This window comes from Protopterus annectens, chromosome 3.part1 (genome assembly GCF_019279795.1).
Source record: "Protopterus annectens isolate FY-2018-M chromosome 3.part1, PAN1.0, whole genome shotgun sequence".
NCBI classification, from domain to species: Eukaryota; Metazoa; Chordata; order Ceratodontiformes; family Protopteridae; genus Protopterus; species Protopterus annectens.
In genome coordinates, this window is record NC_056732.1 from 1,377,923,893 (window position 1) to 1,377,947,079 (window position 23,187).

General features: G+C 43.0%; 1 protein-coding gene across 1 annotated transcript in view; it reads left to right on the plus strand.

Annotated features, from left to right (window-relative positions):
* The window catches only part of OPLAH (5-oxoprolinase, ATP-hydrolysing), a 1,902,532-nt gene that overhangs the window by 384,204 nt on the left and 1,495,141 nt on the right, over positions 1-23,187 (plus strand). Inside the window, exon 5 of the mRNA XM_044067415.1 lies at positions 13,287-13,410. Coding sequence (XP_043923350.1) covers positions 13,287-13,410 — 124 coding nt within the window. The remainder of the gene's footprint in view (positions 1-13,286; positions 13,411-23,187) is intronic.

Sequence of the window (23,187 nt, forward strand, 5' to 3'; positions counted from 1 at the left end):
CCTGATTATTTCTAAGTTTATTTGATTGTATTAAGCTAGCTGTCCTTGTGAGCCATTTTAAGCCTTATCAATTTCCTTTTCAAGGGTGAGAATAATGCTCCATGTCTTATCTATGTGAGATTAACACCTTAACCATTATGCCAAACCCTAACCCCTAAATAGGTTCATAGGTGAATACTAGACTGCCTACCACAAAGGGTCATTTTAAACTTAACCAATAACCAGAGGTCAGAATCAAACCCTGTACCTTGTGTTAATAAGGGGAAGGCCTTAACCATTATGGCAAACCCATGCTGCCATCATTTAGGTTACTGTGGTGTGACCTTATAGAACTGTCAGATGGACTGCAGCATGACACAGAGATAACTACTTTGTTTGCTTTGAGGTCACCATCTGTAACATTAAATTTACACATGCCCATACCAACAGAGAATTCCTCAGCCTAAATGGATTAACTGAGTAAATGAACTGGTGGTTTTTGGACTGTTTTCTACCGTGACTTGGGGACACGGGGCACGTGTACAAGGGTAATGGCAGTATATATGGAAACTTTTTGACTAGTTAGTCAGCTAGCACATGTTGGGAGGTAGAAGTCATCTGGTGTACCTGCAGAAAAGAAACCAAAATTATGAAAATTCTCTGCAGACAGTAACAGATTTCAGAGCTTAAGCCCTGACGTGAGAATGACTAGCTCTAGAGGGTGGCATTAGAGGTGACAGTGTGATATAATTTAGCTTTTTGCTGCTGAGAAGGACAGCTAGTCATATGCAAAGGAGCTTTACTGATGTTCTTTGTGTTTCACTGTTGCAGTCATCACATTTGGGTTATCTGCCTGCAGGTAGCCCTCAACCGGCCTGAATACCAGTCTTCAGATTTCTCCGTCGGATGCTGTCGCTTCTTCCATGATGTCAGGTCGTCAGAGGTATAAAACATGCAGCCGATGCCATTACATCAGTCTTTCTTGCTGTGCGGTGTCTGAAGCAGAAATAGTTTGCAAGTGCCGGTCGGCCGACTACTGAAATTTTCGTTTTCGAGTTTCAGACCTGAAGTCTTCAAAAAGATAAGTCCCCTGTTGAGGACCCTTTTTTCTTGCTCTAACCGATGTCAGGAAAAAGTTAACAATTTTCTTGCCTGTGAAAAGCAAATACCTCATAGAGATTTTCATTTTTACTGGGTCAACTGTTTCGGCCCAGACCACGATGTCCCTCGCTGTCAGTTTTGTGCCTTGTTCAACGCCCAAATTATTTGTCGTTGGGCTATTTTTGTAGCTAAATACTTTCGTTCTCGACCTCCGTACTCCGAATTGGCTTCGTTAAGCCATCCGACTACCAATCTTCCAAAAAAACGTAAGGATAAAGACAGAGACAGACCACATAGGTCCAAAACTGCCGACGATGCTTCCGTTATGCTAGTCGCCAGTCTGCCAGTACTCAATGAGGTGCTTTCGCAGCCCCTGATACCCACTACTACAGATTCGCAGGCCTCTACTGAGACCCATTCTGAGTCCGGTATGCTGCAAGATGCTTCTTCGACTATGGAACCTGCGGATGTCTCTACCTTGGATGGGTCCGGAGCCGCTTTGCAGGCACAGGCTTCTGAGGGTGTATTCAGGCCTACCGATTTTCATATTAAGCCGACAACTGCATTTCAAGCTAAGAATACTGAATTCCTGAGGCCTAAAACTCGCACTACGTCTAGAAAACTGGCGACCAAAGCACATTCTTAGGCCCATATGCCTCAAAAACAAATGACTAGAATGGCTGAAGACCTTATTACCTTAATTAGGGGAAGCCAGCCTTCCCCCTCTAAGAGATCTAGAACTGATTTTCTTTCTGATTAGGAATCTGATATCTCTGTTCCTTCTGACTACCAAGATTTACCCTTATCTACTTATGAGGATTCTGATGCAGAGGATTCCATTCCCTCTGCTTCCCCCCCCAGAAGATTTTTCTTTTGGTGAAACCTTGCATAACCTTAGGGAGCATTTCCGCTGGGAAAACAAGGACTATTCTCAGTCCAAAAAAGAGACTTAGGGAATTTTTAAGCCTGCCTCAACACAGGCCTCTAGCTATCCCTCCTATTCTGGAGATTGTACATGATGTTTTCTTGGAATCCAGCCTTACCCCAGACACCTTGCCTCCAGCTCCCAGGAAACCTGACAGGTACTACAGAGTACCTGACTCTCACAAATTCCTCTTCAAGAATCCTACTGCGGATCCAGAGACCATTTCCCAAGGACCAAAAGGCATTAAGGCTACTACTGCCAAAAATCCTACCCCTTCTGATAGGGACTCTAGAGCTTTAGACAGATGGGGTAAGAAGGTATACACTTTTGCTATTTTGGCCATTAGGGCTTTAAATTACCAGTTTCATATGTTAAAGTATCAGCAGCATATTATGGGACTATTTAAACAGAAAATGATGTTGATTCCTGACTGTGCTGAACACAAATATTTACAAGAGCTAATGCATTCTGCTGACCAAGTTGGTAAACATACTTTGGAATGTGGTTTTGATGCTTCAGAAGCATCTTGCAGGGCTGCTTTCACTGAGTCTGTACTTAGAAGGCATGCTTGGCTTAAGGAACAAAACTTGCTAGATCATGTTAAAGCTAAATTACTGGATGCACCCTTAAACCAAGAGCCCCTTTTTGGCAATAAAGCAGAAGAAGTCCTCAAAAGGATGGAGGAAAAAGCTAAATCTATGCAAACTGTTAAAGATTTCTTACAAGTGCAGCCACCTAGATTCAGTAGGCATTGGCCTTCAAAGAACTGGTCTTTTCCAGTCCCTTCCAGGCCTCCTCAGTCCAAACCCAGGAGCAGCAGACCACAAAGACTTCAGTCTCAGGCTATGCACAAATCTAAGCAGTGGGGGGCTCCCACTTCCAAAGCAGGGAGTAGTAAGCCACCCCCTGTGGAAAAATGGCACAATGACTTATCCTTAACTCCTCCAAGCCTTGCTCAACTACTTGCTCCCTTAGGAGGAAAGCTCGCCCTGCATGCAAAAAACTGGGAACTCATTACCCAAGACAAATGGGTTTTAAACATAGTTTACCTAGGATACAGATTCCACTTCCACTCACTACCAACCCCAAGTGGATGGCCAGACCTCCCCCCAAATAAGTGGGGGGAGGCCCAAAAACTAGTGCTCTCTCTCCTCAGTATCAGGGCCATTCAACCTGTCCCAGCAGAACAAAGGGGACAAGGTTTTTATTCAAGACTGTTCCCGGTTCCCAGAAAAGAAAACTCCTGGCATCCTATCGTGGACCTGTCTATTCTCAACACCTTTCTGGTGGTTCCAAAATTCAAAATGCTAACCCTTCAACAGCTTCTTCCTATGCTAGCCGAGGATGCCTGGCTGCCAACCCTAGACTTAAAAGAAGCTTGCCTGCACATCCCATTAAGGGAATCCTGCAGAAAATACCTATGTTTCAGGGCAGGCTCCATGCACTATCAGTTCTCTATGCTTCCCTTTGGCTTATCTACTGCGCCCAGGGTATTCACAAAGTGCCTAGCTCCAGCCATTGCAGATTTACCCATACTTGGGCAATTGTCTGATTCAGGCAGAGCCAGGACTTGCTGTTACAACACCTGGGATTTGTAAAGAGACTTCTAACTTCACTGGAGTACACCATCAACGAGAAGAAATCACACCTGTTACCCTGCCAACAGATTGTATTCCTGGGAGCAAGCTTGAACACAACTTCCCAGATGACATTCCTCACCCCAGAGAAACAAGTTTATTTGACAACCTACTTCAAACTATTGGCCACAAAAACCTGGCTATCTGCAAGGAAAATCCTGCAAGCCCTGGGGTTCATGGCCTCTTGCATTTTGTTAATTCCATATGCAAGACTGCATATGAGGAAACTTCAGTGGTATCTAAAAAGTCTATGGTGTCAACATTCTCAGAACCTGGAAACAATGATTCCTATCATTCCTTGTCTAAGGCAAGAGTTCCTTTGGTGGGCAGAGGCCTGCTACCACAACAAAGGACTCCCTTTCACTCTACCCCCTTCCGCCCAAACCCCCAACAACAGACACATCAGACTATGCATGGGGGGCGCACATGGCAGGGCAGTGCATTCAAGGCAAATGAGACCCAAAACAGATGCACTTGCGTATCAACTAAAAAGAAATGTTAGCTGTACAGAATGCTCTGACAGCCTTCAAAGACCTTTTTCTTCCAGGACAACTATTGGTAAAGACAGACAACACTACAGTTATGTGGTGCATAAACAGCAAGTTTCCTACCCACTCTGCAGACTAGCCATGGCTCAGTGGAACACAGCCTTGAGCTACCAAGTGAACCTACAAGCTCAATTCCTGCCAGGCAAACTAAATTCACTGGCAGATGACTTAAGCAGAAATCTCATGGACCCACACGAATGGAAACTGGAGCCCTTAATATTCAAGCTCTTGAGGAACACATGGGGGTCTCCAGAGGTAGACCTGTTTGCTTCCCCTCAGAACTGCCAGTTGAACAAATTCTGCCCCAGAACTCCCCACACTCAAGCTTGGAAAGTGGATGCCCTGTCTTTTACCTGGGAAAGCCTCTTGGTTTATGCCTTTTCCCGTCTGCCTCTCCTCTCGAAAGTTCGACTAAAGATCAAACAGGACAAGCCAAGGATAATACTGATTGCACCAGACTGACCACGCCAACACTGGTACCCCTGTTTGTGCAGTCTTGACAGTGCTAAAACCATGGCACCTGCCTCAGACCCCTTCCCTGCTGTCCCAGCAGGCGGGCCAGATTCTGCACCCTCATCTTCAAACCCTGATCCTTGCAGCCTGACTAATTCCCTGAGTTCACCTCTAGCAACCCTCAGTAAGCAGGTGCTGGATGTCATTCTTGAGTCAAGGAGGCCCAGTACTAGAAAAGTCCATCTTATCTCATATTCTAGATTATTTAACAGAAATGCTCCACAAGGGCCTATCTTTCTCTTCAATTAAGATTCATGCCTCTGCCATTTCAGCACATTATAATACTGAGCCACCCCTTTTCTCTTATCCCCTACTAAAACAATTCCTTAGAGGCACCAAAAAGTTTAAGACCCCCTAGGAGAGCTCCCACTCCAGCCTGGGACCTTAACTTTGTATTGGAAAAACTCACTCTTCCCCCCTTTGAACCAGCTGCTACAACAAAGTTGAAATTCCTTTCTTGGAAAACAGCTTTACTTCTAGCCATCACTTCAGCAAGAAGAGTGCCTGAACTGCAGGCCCTTATGGCAGTGGAACCCTTCATTATCTTCCATGCGGACAGGGTTTCCCTCAGGACTAACCCATCCTTTATGCCCAAGGTGGAGTCTAGTGTGCCTCTAAACCAGTCCATTCATTTGCCTACTTTTTTCCCTAATCCTCAAAATAAAGGGGAAAGGATACTGCATTCTCTGGATGTGCACAGACAGCTTAGATTCTATTTGGACATGACCAAGCCTCTCAGAAAATCTGACCAGCTGCTAGTTAGCTTTGCTGCAGGGCAGAGGGGAAAGCCATTTCAAAGCAAACCATTTCCAAATGGATAACCCATTGCATTCATTTCTGCTACAAGCACCATGGAAAATGTACCCCACAGGGGAAAAGATCACATTCCACCAGGGCTGCATCTACCTCTACGGCATTTCTCAGAGGAGTCCCTACCAGGGACATCCTGGAAGCTGCAACATGGAGCTCTGTACACACTTTCACCAAGCATTACCACCTGCCTATCTTTCCTAAATCCAGAGCTGGATTTGCCACAGCAGTCTTACAGGGCCTGATTGCTAGCCCTAATGCTCTTTAACTACCTCCACCCTTCCTTAGCTTTGGGAATCAACCCAAATGTGATGACTGCAACAGTGAAACACGAAGAACATTGTACAGTTGTGTACACTTACCATAAATGTAGATGATGTCCTTCATGGATGCATCTGCAGTCATAACAAGTGGGTTGTCCTGTCGTCAGGCAGCCCTGCAGTCGGCCGGATTCCAAAGTCCGGGTCCGGGTGATGTCGCACTCCACCCGACGTCATCTCTGTTGGTCTTCGGGTATAAAAGCATCAGCCGACGCCATTTTCCTCAGTCTTTCTTGCCGCGTGGCGCCCGAAGCAGAAGCTGTTCGCAAGTGCCGGTCGGTCGGATCCAGAGATTACTTCTACCGAATACTACTTCGAAGACTTCTAAAGCTAAGTACCCCGTTGGGGACTCTTTCTTGCCTCAGCCGATGTCAGAAAAAGTTAACAATTGTTTAACCTGTGGGAAACAAATACCTCATAAAGATTTCCACTCTTACTGTCTGCCTTGTTTAGGCCCAGCCCACGACGTAGCAGCCTGTTCGGCCTGTGCCTCTTTCAACCGACGAACGCTTAGGCGCCGGTCGGAGTTTGCAGAACAGTTTTTCGGTACTGATTTTGCGTACATTATGCCGTCGGATCCTCCGACTACCCAATCTTCCAAAAAACGCAAAGATAAAGACCGACACTCGCGGTCCGCGGTTTCGCGAAACCACGGTAAAGCAAACATGAGTGTCTCGGTTTCGGCCGAACCCGAGAAAACTGATCTAAGCACAGCTGAACCTATTCTTACTACTGAGGCCCCTGCTACAACTCTTGAATCGACCTCAGAAATTTTACCCACTACGGTGGTTGACTTATCAGACACCATCCCCTTGGATGTCTCTACCCCAGCACGTGGTGCTGCTAGGCCTCCAGCAGCCATGTCCATTAAGGCCTTCGCCAGGGCTAAAGCAGCCAAGACTACTAAATCAGTGCCTGTTAAACCCCCCACATCCAGGCCCTCTTCTAGTTCTCAAATGCTTTCTTTGGCAGAAGACTTAATTTCTTTAATTAGAGGATCTCAATCTCACCCAGACAGGGCCTCTCAGCCCCCAGAGAAGAGACCTAGGGAAGAGCCCCCTGAGCCAGTGTCTTCTGATGATTCTGCTGATGAATCAGACATAACTGACCAGCCAGAGGCTCCCTTCTCCAATTTTGAAGATTCTGATGCTGAAGAATCCATTCCTGCTGCTTCCCCACCAGAAGAATTCTCCTTTGGGGAAACCTTGCATGCCATGCGAGAACAGTTCCAATGGCAGCAACAGGATTTTTCAGACTCCAGAAAAAGACTTAGAACCTTTCTGCACCTCCCACAGCACAGGCCCTTAGCTATACCTCCTGTTCTATCTGTGGTGGATGATGCTTTTAATGATGTTTGCTCCGCTCCAGATTCTTTACCCCAGCCCCTGCCAAACCAGACAGATTTTACAGGGTGCCAGATACTCATCACCACCTTTACAAGGCCCCACTTGCAGACCCAGAAACTATATCCCAGGGTCCCAAGGCAGTAGCCACGACCACAGCTAAAAACCCTATTCCTTCTGAAAGGGAAGCAAGGTCATTAGACAGATGGGGTAAAAAGGTCTACACTTCAGCTACTCTCTCAGCTAGAGCTTTAAACTGTCAGTTTCACATGATACAATACCAAGAGTTTATGCTTGATCAGTTAACTAAAAAACTAACCACTGATGAATCTCTTAATAAGAAATATGTATTAGAGATGGTAAATAACATACAACAGGTTAGCAACCATTCCTTAAAATGTGGCTATGATGCACTGGAGGCTTCATTTAGATCAGCCATGACAGGCACAGTGATAAGAAGGCATGCATGGCTAAAGGAACAAGCTTTACCGGATCATGTTAAAGCCAAGTTGCTAGATGCTCCTATGGACAAGACAAGTTTGTTTGGTACACCTGCCCAGCAGGTTATGAAGAAAATGGAAGAAAAGGCAAAATCTGTTCAAACTGTTAAAGATTTCTTGCAGGTTCAACCCCAAGGTTTAGCAGGAACTGGCCTGCCAAAATTGGTCCTTTCCTGACTCCACAAAATTTCAAAGGGGCAGGAATAGACGCTCCAGAGGCAGAAACCAACCCAGAGGAGGTGCCTACAGAGGACGACAGTGGCAAGGTAACAACAGAGGCACAGACACAGCCACTGCCACTACATCGGCACAACCACAGTGACTTAATCCTAACTCCGCCTACCAGGGAACAAATAGCAGCTCCTCTAGGCGGAAAGTTAACCTTATTTTCAAAGAACTGGCACTACATAACAAAAGACAAGTGGATTTTACAAACCATAGATCAAGGTTACCGGTTTCACTTCCACACTTTACCAGTCAAAAGAGGAATGCCAAATCTACCTCCAAATCAAAAAACAGAGGCTCTATGCCAGATAATGGAGTTAGCCAACATGAGAGCTGTGGAAAGAGTGCCAACAGCAGAACAAGGAAAGGGGTTCTATTCCAGACTATTCCTAGTTCCAAGAAAGGAAAAAGTTGGAGACCAATTCTCGATCTGTCCACCTTAAATACATACATCATTGTCCCAAAATTCAAAATGCTGACCCTACAGCAACTTCTTCCCATGCTGGGCAAGGAGTCTTGGCTGGTAACTCTAGATCTCAAGGAGGCATACCTGCACGTCCCCATTCGACCAATCTGCAGAAGATACCTCAGATTTCTTGCAGGATCAGAGCACTATCAATTCTCAGCATTGCCCTTTGGCTTATCTACTGCGCCCAGAGTATTCACAAAATGCCTGGCATCAGTAATCGCCATTGCAGACTACAGGGAATTCAAATTTACCCATACCTGGACGACTGCCTGCTACAAGGGGACAACAAAAGCAAGCTGACAACAGATTTACAAAGGGTCATTTACTTGCTACAAGGACTGGGATACACAGTCAATTTACAAAAGTCAAGGCTGATACCATCCCAAACAAGGACATTCTTGGGCTGAATTGGACACAGTACAACAAATGGCATTCCTGACTACAGAAAAACAAAAAGAACTTCCACTTTACTTCTTGGCACTAACAAAACTGAACAAGTTAACAGCAAGAAAATTTCTGCAGGCCTTGGGCTTCATGGCATCATGCATAATCTTGGTCCCATTTGCCAGACTACATATGAGGAAACTACAGTGGTACCTAAAGAATTTATGGTCCCAACACAGACACAGTCTAGAAACAGAAATCCCACTAATTCCATGCTTAAAACAGGAGTTCCTATGGTGGGCTCAGGCATGCCAATCAAACCCAGGCCTACCCTTTCGCAGATGTCAACCAAGCCAGACCATCACAACAGACGCTTCAGACCTAGGATGGGGGGCCCACATGCTGGACAAATGCGTGCAAGGATTGTGGACACAGGATCAACTTCACCTGCACATCAATCTAAAAGAAATGCTGGCAGTAAAACTGGCAATCCAAAAGTTCAAACCATTCCTCAAAGAGGGCCAGTTGATGATAAGGACAGACAACACCACAGTCATGTGGTACATCAACAAACAGGGAGGCACTCATTCATACCCCTATGCAGAATGACCTTGGAGCTGTGGACCCTGGCACTCAGCTACAACATTCAGTTACAGGCAATATTTGTACCGGGAAAGACAATACTCTAGCAGACATATTAAGCAGAACCACTTCGATGCCCACGAATGGAAACTGCACCCGGACATCTTCAAGACCATCTCAAAGAAATGGGGAATGCCACAGATAGACCTATTCGCATCACCTCTCAATCACCAGCTCAAAAAATTCTGCACAAGGACATTCCATCCACTAGCATGGAAAGTGGACTCACTCTCCTTCAACTGGAAAGGCCTAACAGCATATGCATTCCCACCTCTTCCTTTGATACACAAGGTACTACTAAAAATCAAGGAAGAACGTCCAAGGATAATCCTGATAGCCCCAAACTGGCCAAGACAACACTGGTACCCATTACTGAAGAGCATGTCTCGGAACAATATGTGGCCAATACCCCTGATGCCTTTGATGTTAACTCAGAACAACTACAGCATCATACATCCAAACCTAAAAATGCTACAACTGACTGCATGGAACATCACATAGCAGCAGCTAATCCAGAACTTTCTCAAAGAGTTAAAGACATTATTCTTGAAGCACGCAGACCTTCAACAAGAAGGAACTATGCTGGAAAATGGAAAAGGTTTGTCATTTGGAGTACCGAAAGAGGAAAAGATGTGTCAAACATAGATATGCTTAACATTCTGGAGTATCTGGTCGAACTTCTTCATTCAGGCCTGTCCTACTCCTCCATCAAGATACATGCATCAGCTATTTCAGCAAAATACAGCTTTGATCCACCTGTTTTTTCGCACCCTTTGCTCAGGCAGTTCCTCAGAGGAATCAAGAATGTAAAACCTCCAAGGAAACCACCATTACCAGCTTGGGATTTAAACTTTGTGCTAGAAAAGTTGACACTATCACCCTTTGAACCAGCAGCAACAGCAGACCTACAACACCTGTCATGGAAAACTGCTTTCCTACTGGCAATTACTTCAGCAAGGAGGGTTTCAGAACTACAGGCCTTAATGGCAGTGCAACCCTTCCTAATCTTCCACCAAGATAGAGTGTCCATGAGGACTAATCCTACATTTATGCCCAAGGTGGTATCCAGAGTATCTTTGAACCAGGCAATCCACCTACCTACCTTCTTTCCCAACCCACAAAACAGAGGGAAAGAATACTGCATACCTTGGATGTACATAGACAGCTACGCTACTACTTGGACAGAACAAAAATAGCAGAAAGACTGACCAACTTTTGTAGCCTATGCAACAGGAAGGGAAGGAAAAGCTATTTCCAAACAGACAATCTCCAAATGGATAGGAAATTGCATACGATACTGTTACTCCTTCCATGGAAAACCAATTCCACAGAACATAAGACCTCATTCTACAAGAGCAACAGCCACTACTACAGCCTTCTTACGAGGAGTGGCAACCAAAGACATTATTGAGGCGGCTACTTGGACCTCCGTGCATACATTTGCCAAGCATTATAATTTGCCTCTATATTCCAGATCCCGAGCAGGGTTTGCCACTGCTGTACTGCAAGGGATCCTAAACACACCATAATCTACTTTTATCCTCCTCCCCTAGTTGGCTATGGTATTCTACCCACTTGTTATGACTGCAGATGCATCCATGAAGGACATAGTACAGTTTTGTACCTACCATAAATGTAGATGTCCGAACTGGATAGCATCTGCAGTCAGGATTACCCTCCCTCCTTCCCTCTGTGGTACTCCTAGGGTGTTTACCCTCCTAATAGCTAGCTGTTGGGGGGGAGTCTTTTATGGTGTATTTGTTTGTATATATGTACATATATGCTTATTGTTGTGTTTACCTCTATCTATTTGGAAACATTGGCATCTATCCAAATTTTAGCCTGCAAGAGGGCTACTGGCATCTGGGGCAAGAAACACTGAGGAAAATGGTGTCGGCTGATGCTTTTATACCCGAAGACCAACAGAGATGACGTCGGGTGGAGTGCGACATCAGCCGAAGCCGGACCCGGACTTTGGAATCCGGCCGACTGCAGGGCTGCCTGACGACAGGACAACCCACTTGTTATGACTGCAGATGCTATCCATTTCGGACATCTACATTTATGGTAGGTACAAAACTGTACTTTCGAGTGTATTCACTGTTGCAGTCCTGGTTACCCACCCTCCAGCCCCCTGACTTCTCTTAACTTTTACCTTTCTTTTTTGTTTGGCATATATTATATCATGTGTATTTGCTTTTTGCTGGAGATGTTCCATACCATATAATTGCTTACTATTGTGGGGGCACCTGACATCTGGGGCAAGAAAAACTGATGTAATGGTGTCGGCTGCATGTTTTATACCCCTGATGATCTGACGTCATGGAAGAAGTGACAGCATCCGACACAGAAATCCGAAGACTCTGGTATTCAGGCCGGCTGAGGGCTACCTGCAGGCAGATAACCCAAATGTGATGACTGCAACAGTGAATACACTCGAACATCTACATTTATGGTAAGTGTACACAACTGTACTTTTGGAAGTAATTCAACCAAGCTGTATTCCAGCTTGCTCAGTATATGAGGAGCAACAACAGTAAATATGAAGTTCCTGACTGAAAGTTTCTTGTGCTGGTTTGGCATCAGTTAGGAAATTGAAGACCTGAATAAAAGCTGCACAGGGTGTCAGATGATCCAAACTGTGCTGTCAGTACCCTGCTTCCTTGGGAATAACTGTAGGCAACATAGGCATCCTCTCATAACATTCATATTCATATTGTGGGCCCTTTAATGGGCTCTGTATTCCTCAGCTGAATTAGAAACATGGGCAGCATGTTCATATTGACTCTGTGGGTCCTTTAATAGGTTGTTTGTAATTGCAATGGATGCGTACATGACATTGTTATTGATTTTTGTGGGTCCTTCCATAGGCTTATTGTTCCTAACTGCAGAAGGTATATGGGCACTGATTATATTTCACATTGCCAGCCCACTATATCAGCATATACTACACTGACTACAAATAGTTGACAGTAGCTCAAAAAAAATGCTTAATGGGGGGGGCAAGCCCCCTACACCCCCACCCCCTGCTAACTATATATACCAACCCCCTGATCACAAAACAGTGAGGAAAGGGTAAAATGACAGTTCCCACTGCATAGCAATCCCCAAAGCAAATGCAGGCATTCTGTTCTGAACAGATAGTTCAGTAAAACAGGCTTCCTTCCTAAATGCTTGTTGTACCGAAGTATGACAAAACACTGTGAACCCATGGGTACCTTATTCGTATTGAATTTGTGGGTCCTTTCATCACCTCATTGTTCTTAACTGCAGTAGATGCACCCATATCCTATGAATGTTAACTGCATGCTGCCACACAAGTTTGCCCTTAGACAAATAGGTTTCAGTGTGAATGTTGCTAATTAGTCTTAGTGCCCAGGGCAATCTTTCACTAGGTAGTGATGACTTAATGGACTTTGTTGGCGGGCCAGAGATCACTTTGTTTTGAAATAGGTCTTATGGCAGGAACAACTTGTATATATGCTACCAGAATGTGTTGTAGGTAGTAGCTTGTTTGAGGTTACAGAAAATGTACTATGTTGGGCAGCTCAGTGGTGCAGCGGTTAGCATTGTTGCCTTCTTACAATAGGAGGTTCTGTGGTTCAATTCTCATCTGGAGTGCCTTCCATTTGGAGTCTGCATGTCCTCCCCATGTTCATGTGGGTTTCCTCTTGGTGCTTCTGTTTCCTCCCACATTTCAAAGACATGCGTCCGGAGCATTTCTGCCCGGGTGTTTGCTGAAAATGGGCTGTGTCCCACTCTGATTTTCCCGATAAACAAATGTTAAATAAATAACTACATTTTTCGTTGTGTTTCTTAGTCTTAGAGCAGTTGCATTTTTACTTTACACTGGATTCACAGCCTAATGTAATGTTTCCTTTTGATTACAGGTTCAACAGGTGAATCCCTAGATCTCTGGTGCCCTTTAGATTTTAAAACTCTGCAGACAGAATTACAGAGAGTCCTTGAAAAGGGAATCCAAAGTCTTGCTGTGGTGCTTATACATTCCTACACGTGAGTAAGCTGACAGAATTGTGTGCATGTGAGTGTGGCTGCAAGTGCATAAATCTTCTCATGTATGCACATGTGTTTGTCTACTGTCTGTGTACATTCGTTTGTCTGTGTTGAGCTTAAAATAATGCAGTAGTATACCAGTATAATTTATTTGGAAGCAGGAAATTATCACCTGGATCTCTCTTTTTTTTGTGAATTCAAGCACACAAGAAAAAAGGGGAAAGATGTAAGTTGTAGATAGAACATGAGTGATCTCTGCAATGGCTGTGCAGTAAAGTAAACCTAGAACTTTTAGTAAACCAACAAAAGCATTCATCTATGCTGATGAGAGGGGAGGATAAATAAATGTAACAGCAGAGTTGTATAGTTGTAGCATTTTATCAGGTGTTTGTACTCCAGTTTTTAGGTCCCCTGTAATTTGCTTCATTGGGGACACAGGGTTTCTGTTTACTAGTTTGCCTTGAATTACTACTTTACTTGGGTAGTGAACAGGGATTCTGCACCTCAATTGTGTAATAGTGTGAGAGTATGTGCTTTTGTGAGGTGTAGGCCATGGATTACCTGGAATATTCCTGACTACACCTATGGTGCAAGGGTAGTAAAATAGATTTAAAATGTGATGTATTTTTTCTCATATTTCAGACTTTTAATCCACGTGGAAAGCTGTATTTCAACTCCATGTAATTTTCAGTATGAGTGCTTGTGTTACATAAGAGCAGGTGACCTTGTGACTCTTCTGTGTAAATATAAAATAACATAAAAAAGGAGGAGGGGAAATGCATGAAATTAGTATTTGGCATGTAAAATATTAATTTTTGCTTTTCCTGTGTCAGGAGACTAAGGGTAATAAAAATATATTGGAAAGATTAACTGTGAAAGGGGAGAGATGCAAACAATTAATTATGTGAACAGCAGTTAGTGCAAGGTGGGAAATCCTGAGCTTTTTGTTATTTTGTTTCCTGTGTGTAGGAAAGAACTGAAGTAGTTAGCTTCTGGTTCCTTAAGATAATCACAAGGCCTTCTTTAGTTATGTCAGGAACATGGGCGGAAACTCCCAGATATGCTCTGAATTGTTGCATAACGGTACAAAATATACCGAACCTACAGACATAGCCAACATCCCGGCAGACAGATTCAGCGCAAACTTCTCCCCCCCTTCCCCCCCAAAGGAGCAAATGCCTATCCCAACTGAATGTAACCTCCCTGACATCACAGATGCACAGGTGAAAGCTGCCCTCTCCAAAGCAAAAAACACAGCATCTATGAGACCGGACGGTGTCCCAGGCTGTGTCTTACACGAGCTCCAAGAAGAACTGAACCCTCACATTAAGTCACTGTTCAAATTTAGCTTTACTACAGGATATGTACCCAAAGAATGGCGTACAGCTACAGTGGTCCCACTCCACAAAGGTGGTGCCACAACAGACCCCGGAAACTATCGCCCCATAAGCCTGACTAGTCTGGTCTGTAAAGCTATGGAGCGTATTATCATGGAACTCATAAACAACCCAATTCGGCTTTGTTAAGGGCAGATCTTGCCTCTTAAACCTATTTAATTTCTTTGAAACAGTTACCAAAGCCATAGATGAGGGCAAGGTAGTCCACCAGCTTACCTGGACCTCGCAAAAGCCTTCGACACAATACCCCACTCGGGCATCATAAATAAGCTTACCAGCTTAAATGTCAATCCCTATATCACAAGATGGGTTGCAAACTGGCTCAGAGATAGAACCCACATGGTCAGAATCGCAGGTGCCATGTCCGAATCCAAACCAGTTACAAGTGGTGTCCCACAGGGCTCAGTTCTGGGACCTCTCTTGTTCGGTATATACTTCTCTGAGGTTCAGGCTAACACGGGGGGATTATGGCTGACAAAGTTCGCAGATGACTGCAAACTGGGGGCCATAATCGAATCTCCAGCTGACACAAGCATCCTCCAAAAGGGTCTCAAAGAGACGGATGCTTGGTGCCAGAGCCACGGCCTCAAGCTAAATGCTAAAAAGTGCATAGTCATCCCCTTTGGGAAAAACAAGGTGCCCACAAATTACCACATAGGTGGTAATCCATTAAGTATGGAAGAAGTAATTAGAGATTTGGGGACCAACGTAGATAGTAATCTCTCCTTTGATAATCACGTTGTCAAAGTGGTTAGAAAGACCTTCTATATAGCCCACCTTATCACGAAAGGGTTCGCATCTAGATCGAGAGGTCATTGTGCCCCTCTACTCGTCACTCATCAGACCCATAATTGAATGCAATGCCCCTTTTGGGATGTACCTTACCCGACACCTGCAGCAACTGGAGAGACCCCAAAAGTACCTCACCAAGAGGATCATGGGCTACAAACAGATGTCCTATGCAGCTCGACTAAAGAAACTCTAGCTCTACTCAGTTGCTTACCGCCTACTCAGAGGCGATCTATGCCTGACGTACAAAGCCATGTCAAACCCAGAATTAATGGACATGCTCCACCTCAAAAAATCCAAGTCCCTTAGAGCTACACGATCCAGGGACCTAAACCTCAGCACAAAAATAAATAGGACATGCTGGAGGGACAGATTCATTTCCCAGAGGCTCCCCTCACTCTGGAATAGAATCCCAATTCATGTTAGACATAGCCCCATGCTGACCCTCTTCAAGCGAAATCTGGATGCGTGGATGGGAAATCGCAAATTCACCCCTGGGATCTCTTCTGTGTCCCTGCTAGACAGAGGCACAGTAAACTAATCTTAAAAGGGTACCTTCTGTGACCTACTTTACAGAGGCACAGTAGGCTAATCTAATAGGGAGGCGGAAGCCAAATACACTCTGGCTAGGCTTATAAATGCCCTAGGGCAAATAGTATAGTATCTACCTATGAACCTATGAATGTGGCAGTCTGAATGGGGAAAATGGTTTGATTGCATCTGTTTTCCTATGGAGAAGTGATAAGCTAAAATAGATATTTGGAGCTGAAACTAAAATCAGTCAGTCTTGCTTGGATGACCATGGTAAGCCCATCAGTGTAATGTTGCTGTGACATCTGTAGCTGTCTGATTAATATTGGTGGCAGTGGGCCATCTATCAGTTTGTTTGCAGTGATGGGGCTAACTCCCTCTCCAGTGCCAGACTTGTCCTCCACTTCGGTTGGCAGTGGTGAAATTTAAAGCCCTCTGGTGCCAGCCTGGTCTTTGCAACACCCATGGTCATGTTCTCTTTTCCCATCTTCTCCTCTGATGTGATTGTTGTCTGATGTCTCAGCTTCACTCTCACAGTCTTGTTGCTTATGCTACAGATGAACATCTTGCGACTTAGTTGAGGATGTAGTTGGTAATTTCAGAAGCTTGATGCTCACATGCTGCTATAATAAAAGGGTAAAAATGTAGCTTTAACCAGCAGCTATTAAGAGTTTTTTTAGCAATGGCTAGATAAAAAAGCAGTCTTAAAAATTAATCAGTTGAAGGTTTGATAATATTTCTTTATAGAAGAAAAATATTTATTAGTCTTTGAGGCATATCTTTGCGAACATTGCTTAGTACAAGTTAGAACAATGGTAAATCTATTGTTTAGCCAGTGGCATCTATACTTTCTATAGAATGAAATGCACAAAAATTGCCTTTTTCTGATAGACTGTTATTCCTATGTATCTCTACTTTAAAGTAGTACTAGTCATGCCTTTCCACCCTGAAACTCAAACATGTTTTTCTCCATTGTATCAATTTAAATTCATAAAATCATAGTAAGTGCAGTTTTAATGTATTTTACTTTTTTTTTTTCAAAATGGCCATCCTGGGAAATACCATACTAACATAGTAACACAATCCTGGTTTACCACTTTTCACCCCAGAATCTAATTCAAGTTTCCTTTATGTAAGTTGTAAAACACATAAGGAGGTTATTTTTTTAAAACGCATGTAGATAAAGTGGCAGTTGTGAGTCAGGTGCATTATATACAGCTTCTAGAACCTGACTACTTTTCACAGTTTGCCTGAATTGCTCTGATTTGTATTGTTGTAAATACTCAGCAAAATAAAATAGCTGAACTGTAGTTTTTCTAAGGATGTCAATTTGTAATCCTTCAAGTATTGACAAACGTTTCCTCACACTCTTCCTGAGTTATCATAGGTGTCACTGTAATCCAGGAGCTCTTAATTGTGGCAGCTTGTTTGTTTAAAAAAAAAAAAAAAAAAGAAAAAGAAAAAACTTTGAACAGACTACTACTGTTATCCACTGGTGTCTGCAGTGGAAAGATGAGTGTTTTATCCTTAGTGTTGAAAATTATTGCATTTGCTTAAAATATTTTGTAATTTTGTCATGTTATTTCTAACCCTTACAACACAACACAGTAGAAAATGGGTACAACTTTTTGTTATTGAATTTGTGTTATAAGATTTTTTTTTACTGAGGTACAAATGTTTATTTTACATTTTCCCACTTTTGTTGCTGCATTTTTTGCATTGTAGCATAGTCACATATCATTTAAAGTTAATCCATGAGCATGACAAATATGTTCATAGGTTCATTGCCCTTGTTGGCCATTTTAAGCTTAGCCAGTTTCCGTTTTTGTGCTCTAATTAATCTATCCCATTTGGTTAGAGATTGGCCTTCCCCATCCCATGGTCAAACAGATATTATACAATGACTGGCCATTAACATTTGGAAACGAGCACACTGATTGATCAGCCCAACCAGCATCCCCATTGTAAATCAAGCATATACCAATGGAAAAAGGTCTAGTCACCCGGACTTTCTTCCATTAATATATGCTTTAGCTTTTCAAGTTTTCTTCACCATAAAAAAATAAATAAGATTAGAAGTCCAGACAGTCTGGAGGTAAGAGAGAGAGAGGATGGAGGAAATACTAGGAAAATCAGGTACTTTATTCAAAACTGTCTATCGTACCGCTAACGTGTCCAAATTTCAACCTTTAAAAAAAAAAAAAGGAGCAATGAAAGCAGAATAATACCACTGAGCCATTATACAAACATATTATTTAAGAAAAGTAAGTAATTTTCCTGTGTCAGGAGACTAAGGGTAATAAAAAATAAATTGGAAAGATTAACTGTGAAAGGGGACTTCGCTCTTGCCAACCATGTCAACCATGGGTAAATCTTCAACTACACCCAGTTGTTGGTTATTGCTATAATATCAAATACATAAATCATGAAATAGATAATTTGAGGGGACCCATACATGGGATAAAGCATTTAAGACCTCCTTCTGTCCATTAATAGCACAGGGAGCAATCTTGGGGTCAATTTTATGTTTCCCCATCCATGGTTCCAGGATGTGCTTGAATATGGACAGGAATGTACTTTGTCTTATGTGGATGTGAAGTCTGTTCCAGAGCAGTGGTATCGTCTGTAAGATATACCTGTCCCTCCAAACGGTTCTGTTGCTGTTGCAGAAGAGATTTAGATTTCTACACCAAGAATTTGTGATACCATTTGACTTGCTTATGTGTGATAAATTCATCAGTACTGGGTCAGAGAATGCCTTGTAAGCCAGACATAGGTAATCTATGTAGGATACTGATTATAGTGACAGGGCTTTGAGTTGGTCCATGTAGGACATGTTGTTTAGTGCTTGTATCCTTTTAGTGATGTATCTGTGTTGGTATTCTAGTTCTTGCATGTGTTTGGACAAATACATGCCAAAGAGGGCATTATAGTCAATGATTGACCTGATGAGTAAAGGGGAACAATGTCATCCCTAGGTCTAGGCACAGTCCTTTTGTTTATAAGCTGTGCAGTGTAGAAGGACTTTGTTAAAACAGTGGGCACATTGATCAAAAGTTAGTTCATTGTCCACATAAGTTCCCAAGTCCCAAACAACTGGATCAGTTCTTAGGAGTGTATTGTCAGTGTGGTAGTTCCCCGGGAAATATGATTTCTCAAAGGATACAGTAATGTATTTTTTAGCATTTAGTTTCAGTCCATGATTTTGGCATCAGTTATTTGGGAGGAACATTCCTGCAGAATGGTAAATCATTTGGGGACTCAGTGACTGCTCTTAACTTGAAGCCACGTGCAAATTTAGTCAGACAGAGCCCTTTGCTATTGTCTTTTACTTCAGAAAAGTAGATGCCAAATAGGAGAGATCCTAGCACAGAACCCTGGGGGAGACAACTGGTGAAAAGTCTCTTTGTGGAGGTAACTTTCCCTGTTTTGATTTCCCGTGTCCTATCTTTGAGACAGTTGGCAGTACAGCGAGTGACATGGGGTTTATTCTCAGTTTATTTAGCTTTTCTACTATGCCTGAGTAGGGAATTATGTCAAAAGCTTTAGCCAGGTTGAAGTATGCAGTGTGTACCATTTTGCCTTCATCCATTGCTTTGGTAACCTTTTCAAAAATTCCACCAGGTTGACTAAGCATGACCTCCACTTGACAAATCCAAAATGAGACAGGTCCAGTGTTTAGAGGTTCTCTATGTCTTGATTATTTAGTTCCATGATAAATCTTCCCATGGCTTTGCATATGGGGCTGGTCAATCTTATGGGTCTGTAATTGCCTAGGTCTGTGGAAGGCCCTCCCTTATGCAGGTAAATGACTGTAGCTGTTCTTTCACATGGTACAAAAACCCATATGGAGAATGAAATTGAACAGTGTTGTTCAGGGTTTGGCTAAATTATGCTTCATGCTATTTAAGATGCATCCTGGGATATTATCAGGAACTTTTGATGCAGTATTTTTAGCTTTTGATAGCATTTGCTGGACTTGGTCTTGTGTGATAGTTGGAGCCAAGCCAGTTTCAGATATATCTTGAAGGACATACAGAGGGAAGAGAGGGGTAAAGTTAGAGCTGAATTTATCAGCCAGTAGGTTCTCTATATTTTCAGCTTTAGTGTAGTGTAATATTGTTCACAATCAGCTTAGCGCATTGCTGCATTGTACTTAAGATTATGAACATAATTAAAAAATATGTTGTAATATGTTGTGATTGTCTTTGGCTTGGGAAGCTATTTCTAGCCTCAGACTTGGCTGTGGCGGATTTTACTCAGCTCCTGAATTGTTTGTTTATTTCAGTGACAAGGGCTCTAACATTCTGGGAATTACTGTTCTTACATTTGATCACAATTGTTTTACTTTTATTATAAAGTTTGTTGATGTCATGATTCTACCATGTGGGTTTGTTTCTAATATTTGCCCTGCACTTGTTCCTAAGGGTACACCTGCAACTATGCAGCTGTTTACATTCTGGTATAGTATGGGGGTGTACGTTTCTGCATATCCAGCGGGGCTTTGAAACATGCCATTGTATCTCTTAGGAGTAAGTAATTTGTCTTAAAGGTTACCTTGTATGGAAGGGATCTCTAGTTGCAATTTTATTTCAAAGGAGACTGTTTTATGGTAAGACCTAGCAAGATGGTCCCATATTAGTAAGAACAAGATCCATGACACTATTCCCACTAGTGGGTATTCCAGTTGTTCCAGAGCATTTGTAATGACAAGGTCCAAGAATCTCTGTACTTATGCACTAGTGATGGTGTAAGTTTCCTAGTTTGTAGTTGAATAGTTTAAATCACCTAGGAAAATGGTATTGGGTTTAATACTGAATTATTCTAGTTCCTGTAGATGGGTGCTGTGGCTTCCTTGTGTCATAGAGGGAGTTTTATAACTAACTAATATATTATATGGGACCTGTCTGATGGTTAATTGGGCATGAAGAAGCTCTAGTGCGTCATGCTACTTTATCAGCCTTGATGTGCATTTTTTTCTGGAGGTAGATTGAGACACCTCTGCCTTTCTCCCCTCTTGCACACTAGCTGGTCTAAACATGTGGAAGGCATTATTGCCCTGCACACACTGAGTGCTCTGCTTTGTTTTAAACCACATACTTGTTATTACACAGACCTCAGTGTCCTGTGTGGTAAGAAGGGCGTTTAGGGAGTGGAGTTTCTTGTTTAGGCTCCTAGCATTGATCAGTAACACTTTTATATCTTCTTTTTCTTGTTTCATTATATTGGTAGGTGGATCAAGTTGGCTTTGCCTAAAAAGGAACTATGGGGTGGACAATGTATTTGCCAGTATTTGAAATCCTAGAGGGGACAGGTCAAATTAGTAGTTATTCTGTGTGCTGGGCATAATATTAAAACTGCTTATAAAGATGTACTTACAGAAATGAATATCTCTAATAAGTGAATCACTAAAAGATATTGTAGTTATGTGCACCAGTACTCTTTCTTTTTCTAAGATTGTGGGGAGTACCTGATAGGAAAAACTACAGATTTCCCCATGTTTATGGTATGTCATGCAGGCAGAGACAAATTCCTCTGCCAAAGCATGCAAGAGGTTAAGGTTAAACAGTTGGGTGGAATTTCCTTTCCTTTCCTTTAATTTTAAGTTGAGAAAATGAAAGTTCTGTAAAATACAGGTTGTTTTTTGGTAACTAAACCATCCAGGAACCATACTCTGGGGAGAAGAAATCTCAGGATTGAGATAAACGGCATAGAAAAGTGGATTTTCTAATGAAGTGTGTCCATATTCACACCTCCAGGCTAGTTGCCCAACACAATGCATCCGAAATTCTCCAGGTGCAACTAACACTAGGTAAGACTGAAATCCAAATTGTAGCTTGCTACAGATCCCCCACCATGCCCCAAGATTCTCATTACACCTTTCTAAACATACTGGAAAACATTAAGATGCAACCAAACACCCTAATACTGAGTGGTTTCAACTACCCTCCCATTAACTGGGAAACCTACTCGTGTACCAACACCTTTGTCCAACAGTTCTTGGAATTCATAAATTCCAACGCCCTGGATCAACTAATCCATAGTCCCACCAGGGGCTCCAGTATCCTGGACCTGGTCATTAGCAACATGGGAAATCGATGCTCCACACCAGTGGTCACTCCTTCGTTGCTTAGGTCTGACCATAAGCTAATCACCTTTGACTTCCACATCCCACCCCCACCCCCCCAGTAAGGAAACACCCATAAAAAAACTTCTCCAAGGCCAATTTCATGCTACTCAAATCAGAAGTGACAAACTTCATGACACCCATGCAGACTGGAACTAAAAGTTCGACTGCCGAATCCTACACTGAAGCACTGTACGAGCACATCCACTTGTGCATGAATCGTGCCATCCCAAATAGAACCAAGACGCTCTCCTCCAAAAAAAGGAAGCCAATCTGGTGGTCCCCTGTCATAAACAAACTATACAACCGAAGGAACAAACTGTTGCAGAAAAGAAGAAAATCCCAGGATGCAAAAAACTCCCTTACCAGCCTCAGTAAGAAGCTGAAATCCCTCATAAAATCCTCCAAAGCTAGTTACGAAAATAAAATTGCCAAAGATTCCAAAGACAACCACAAGGCATTCTGTAGCTATGTCAAGAATCTAAATGGCAATGCTCAGATCTGCTCTGAGCTGCAACAGAATGGCATTAAATATACTGATCCCATGGACATTGCTAATATCCTGGCAGATCGATTCAGTGCCAAATTCACCTCCCTCTCACCCCCTAAAGGGCCCATCTCAATACCGAAAGATTGCCAAATTCTGGTAATCACGGCTACACAGGTAAAAACTGCACTCTCCACAGCTAAGAATACAGCATCCATGGGAGCAGACAGCATCCCAGGCTGTGTACTACATGAACTACAAAATGAACTGGCATCTCACCTAAGTGTCATGTTTAATCATAGGCTCACCTCAGACTTCGTGCCCACTGAGTGGCACACAGCTGCCGTTATCCCACTCCACAAGGGCGGATCCACCTTGGATCCTTGGAACTACCGTCCCATCAGTCTGACGAGCCTGATCTGCAAGGCCATGGAACGTGCAGTCAT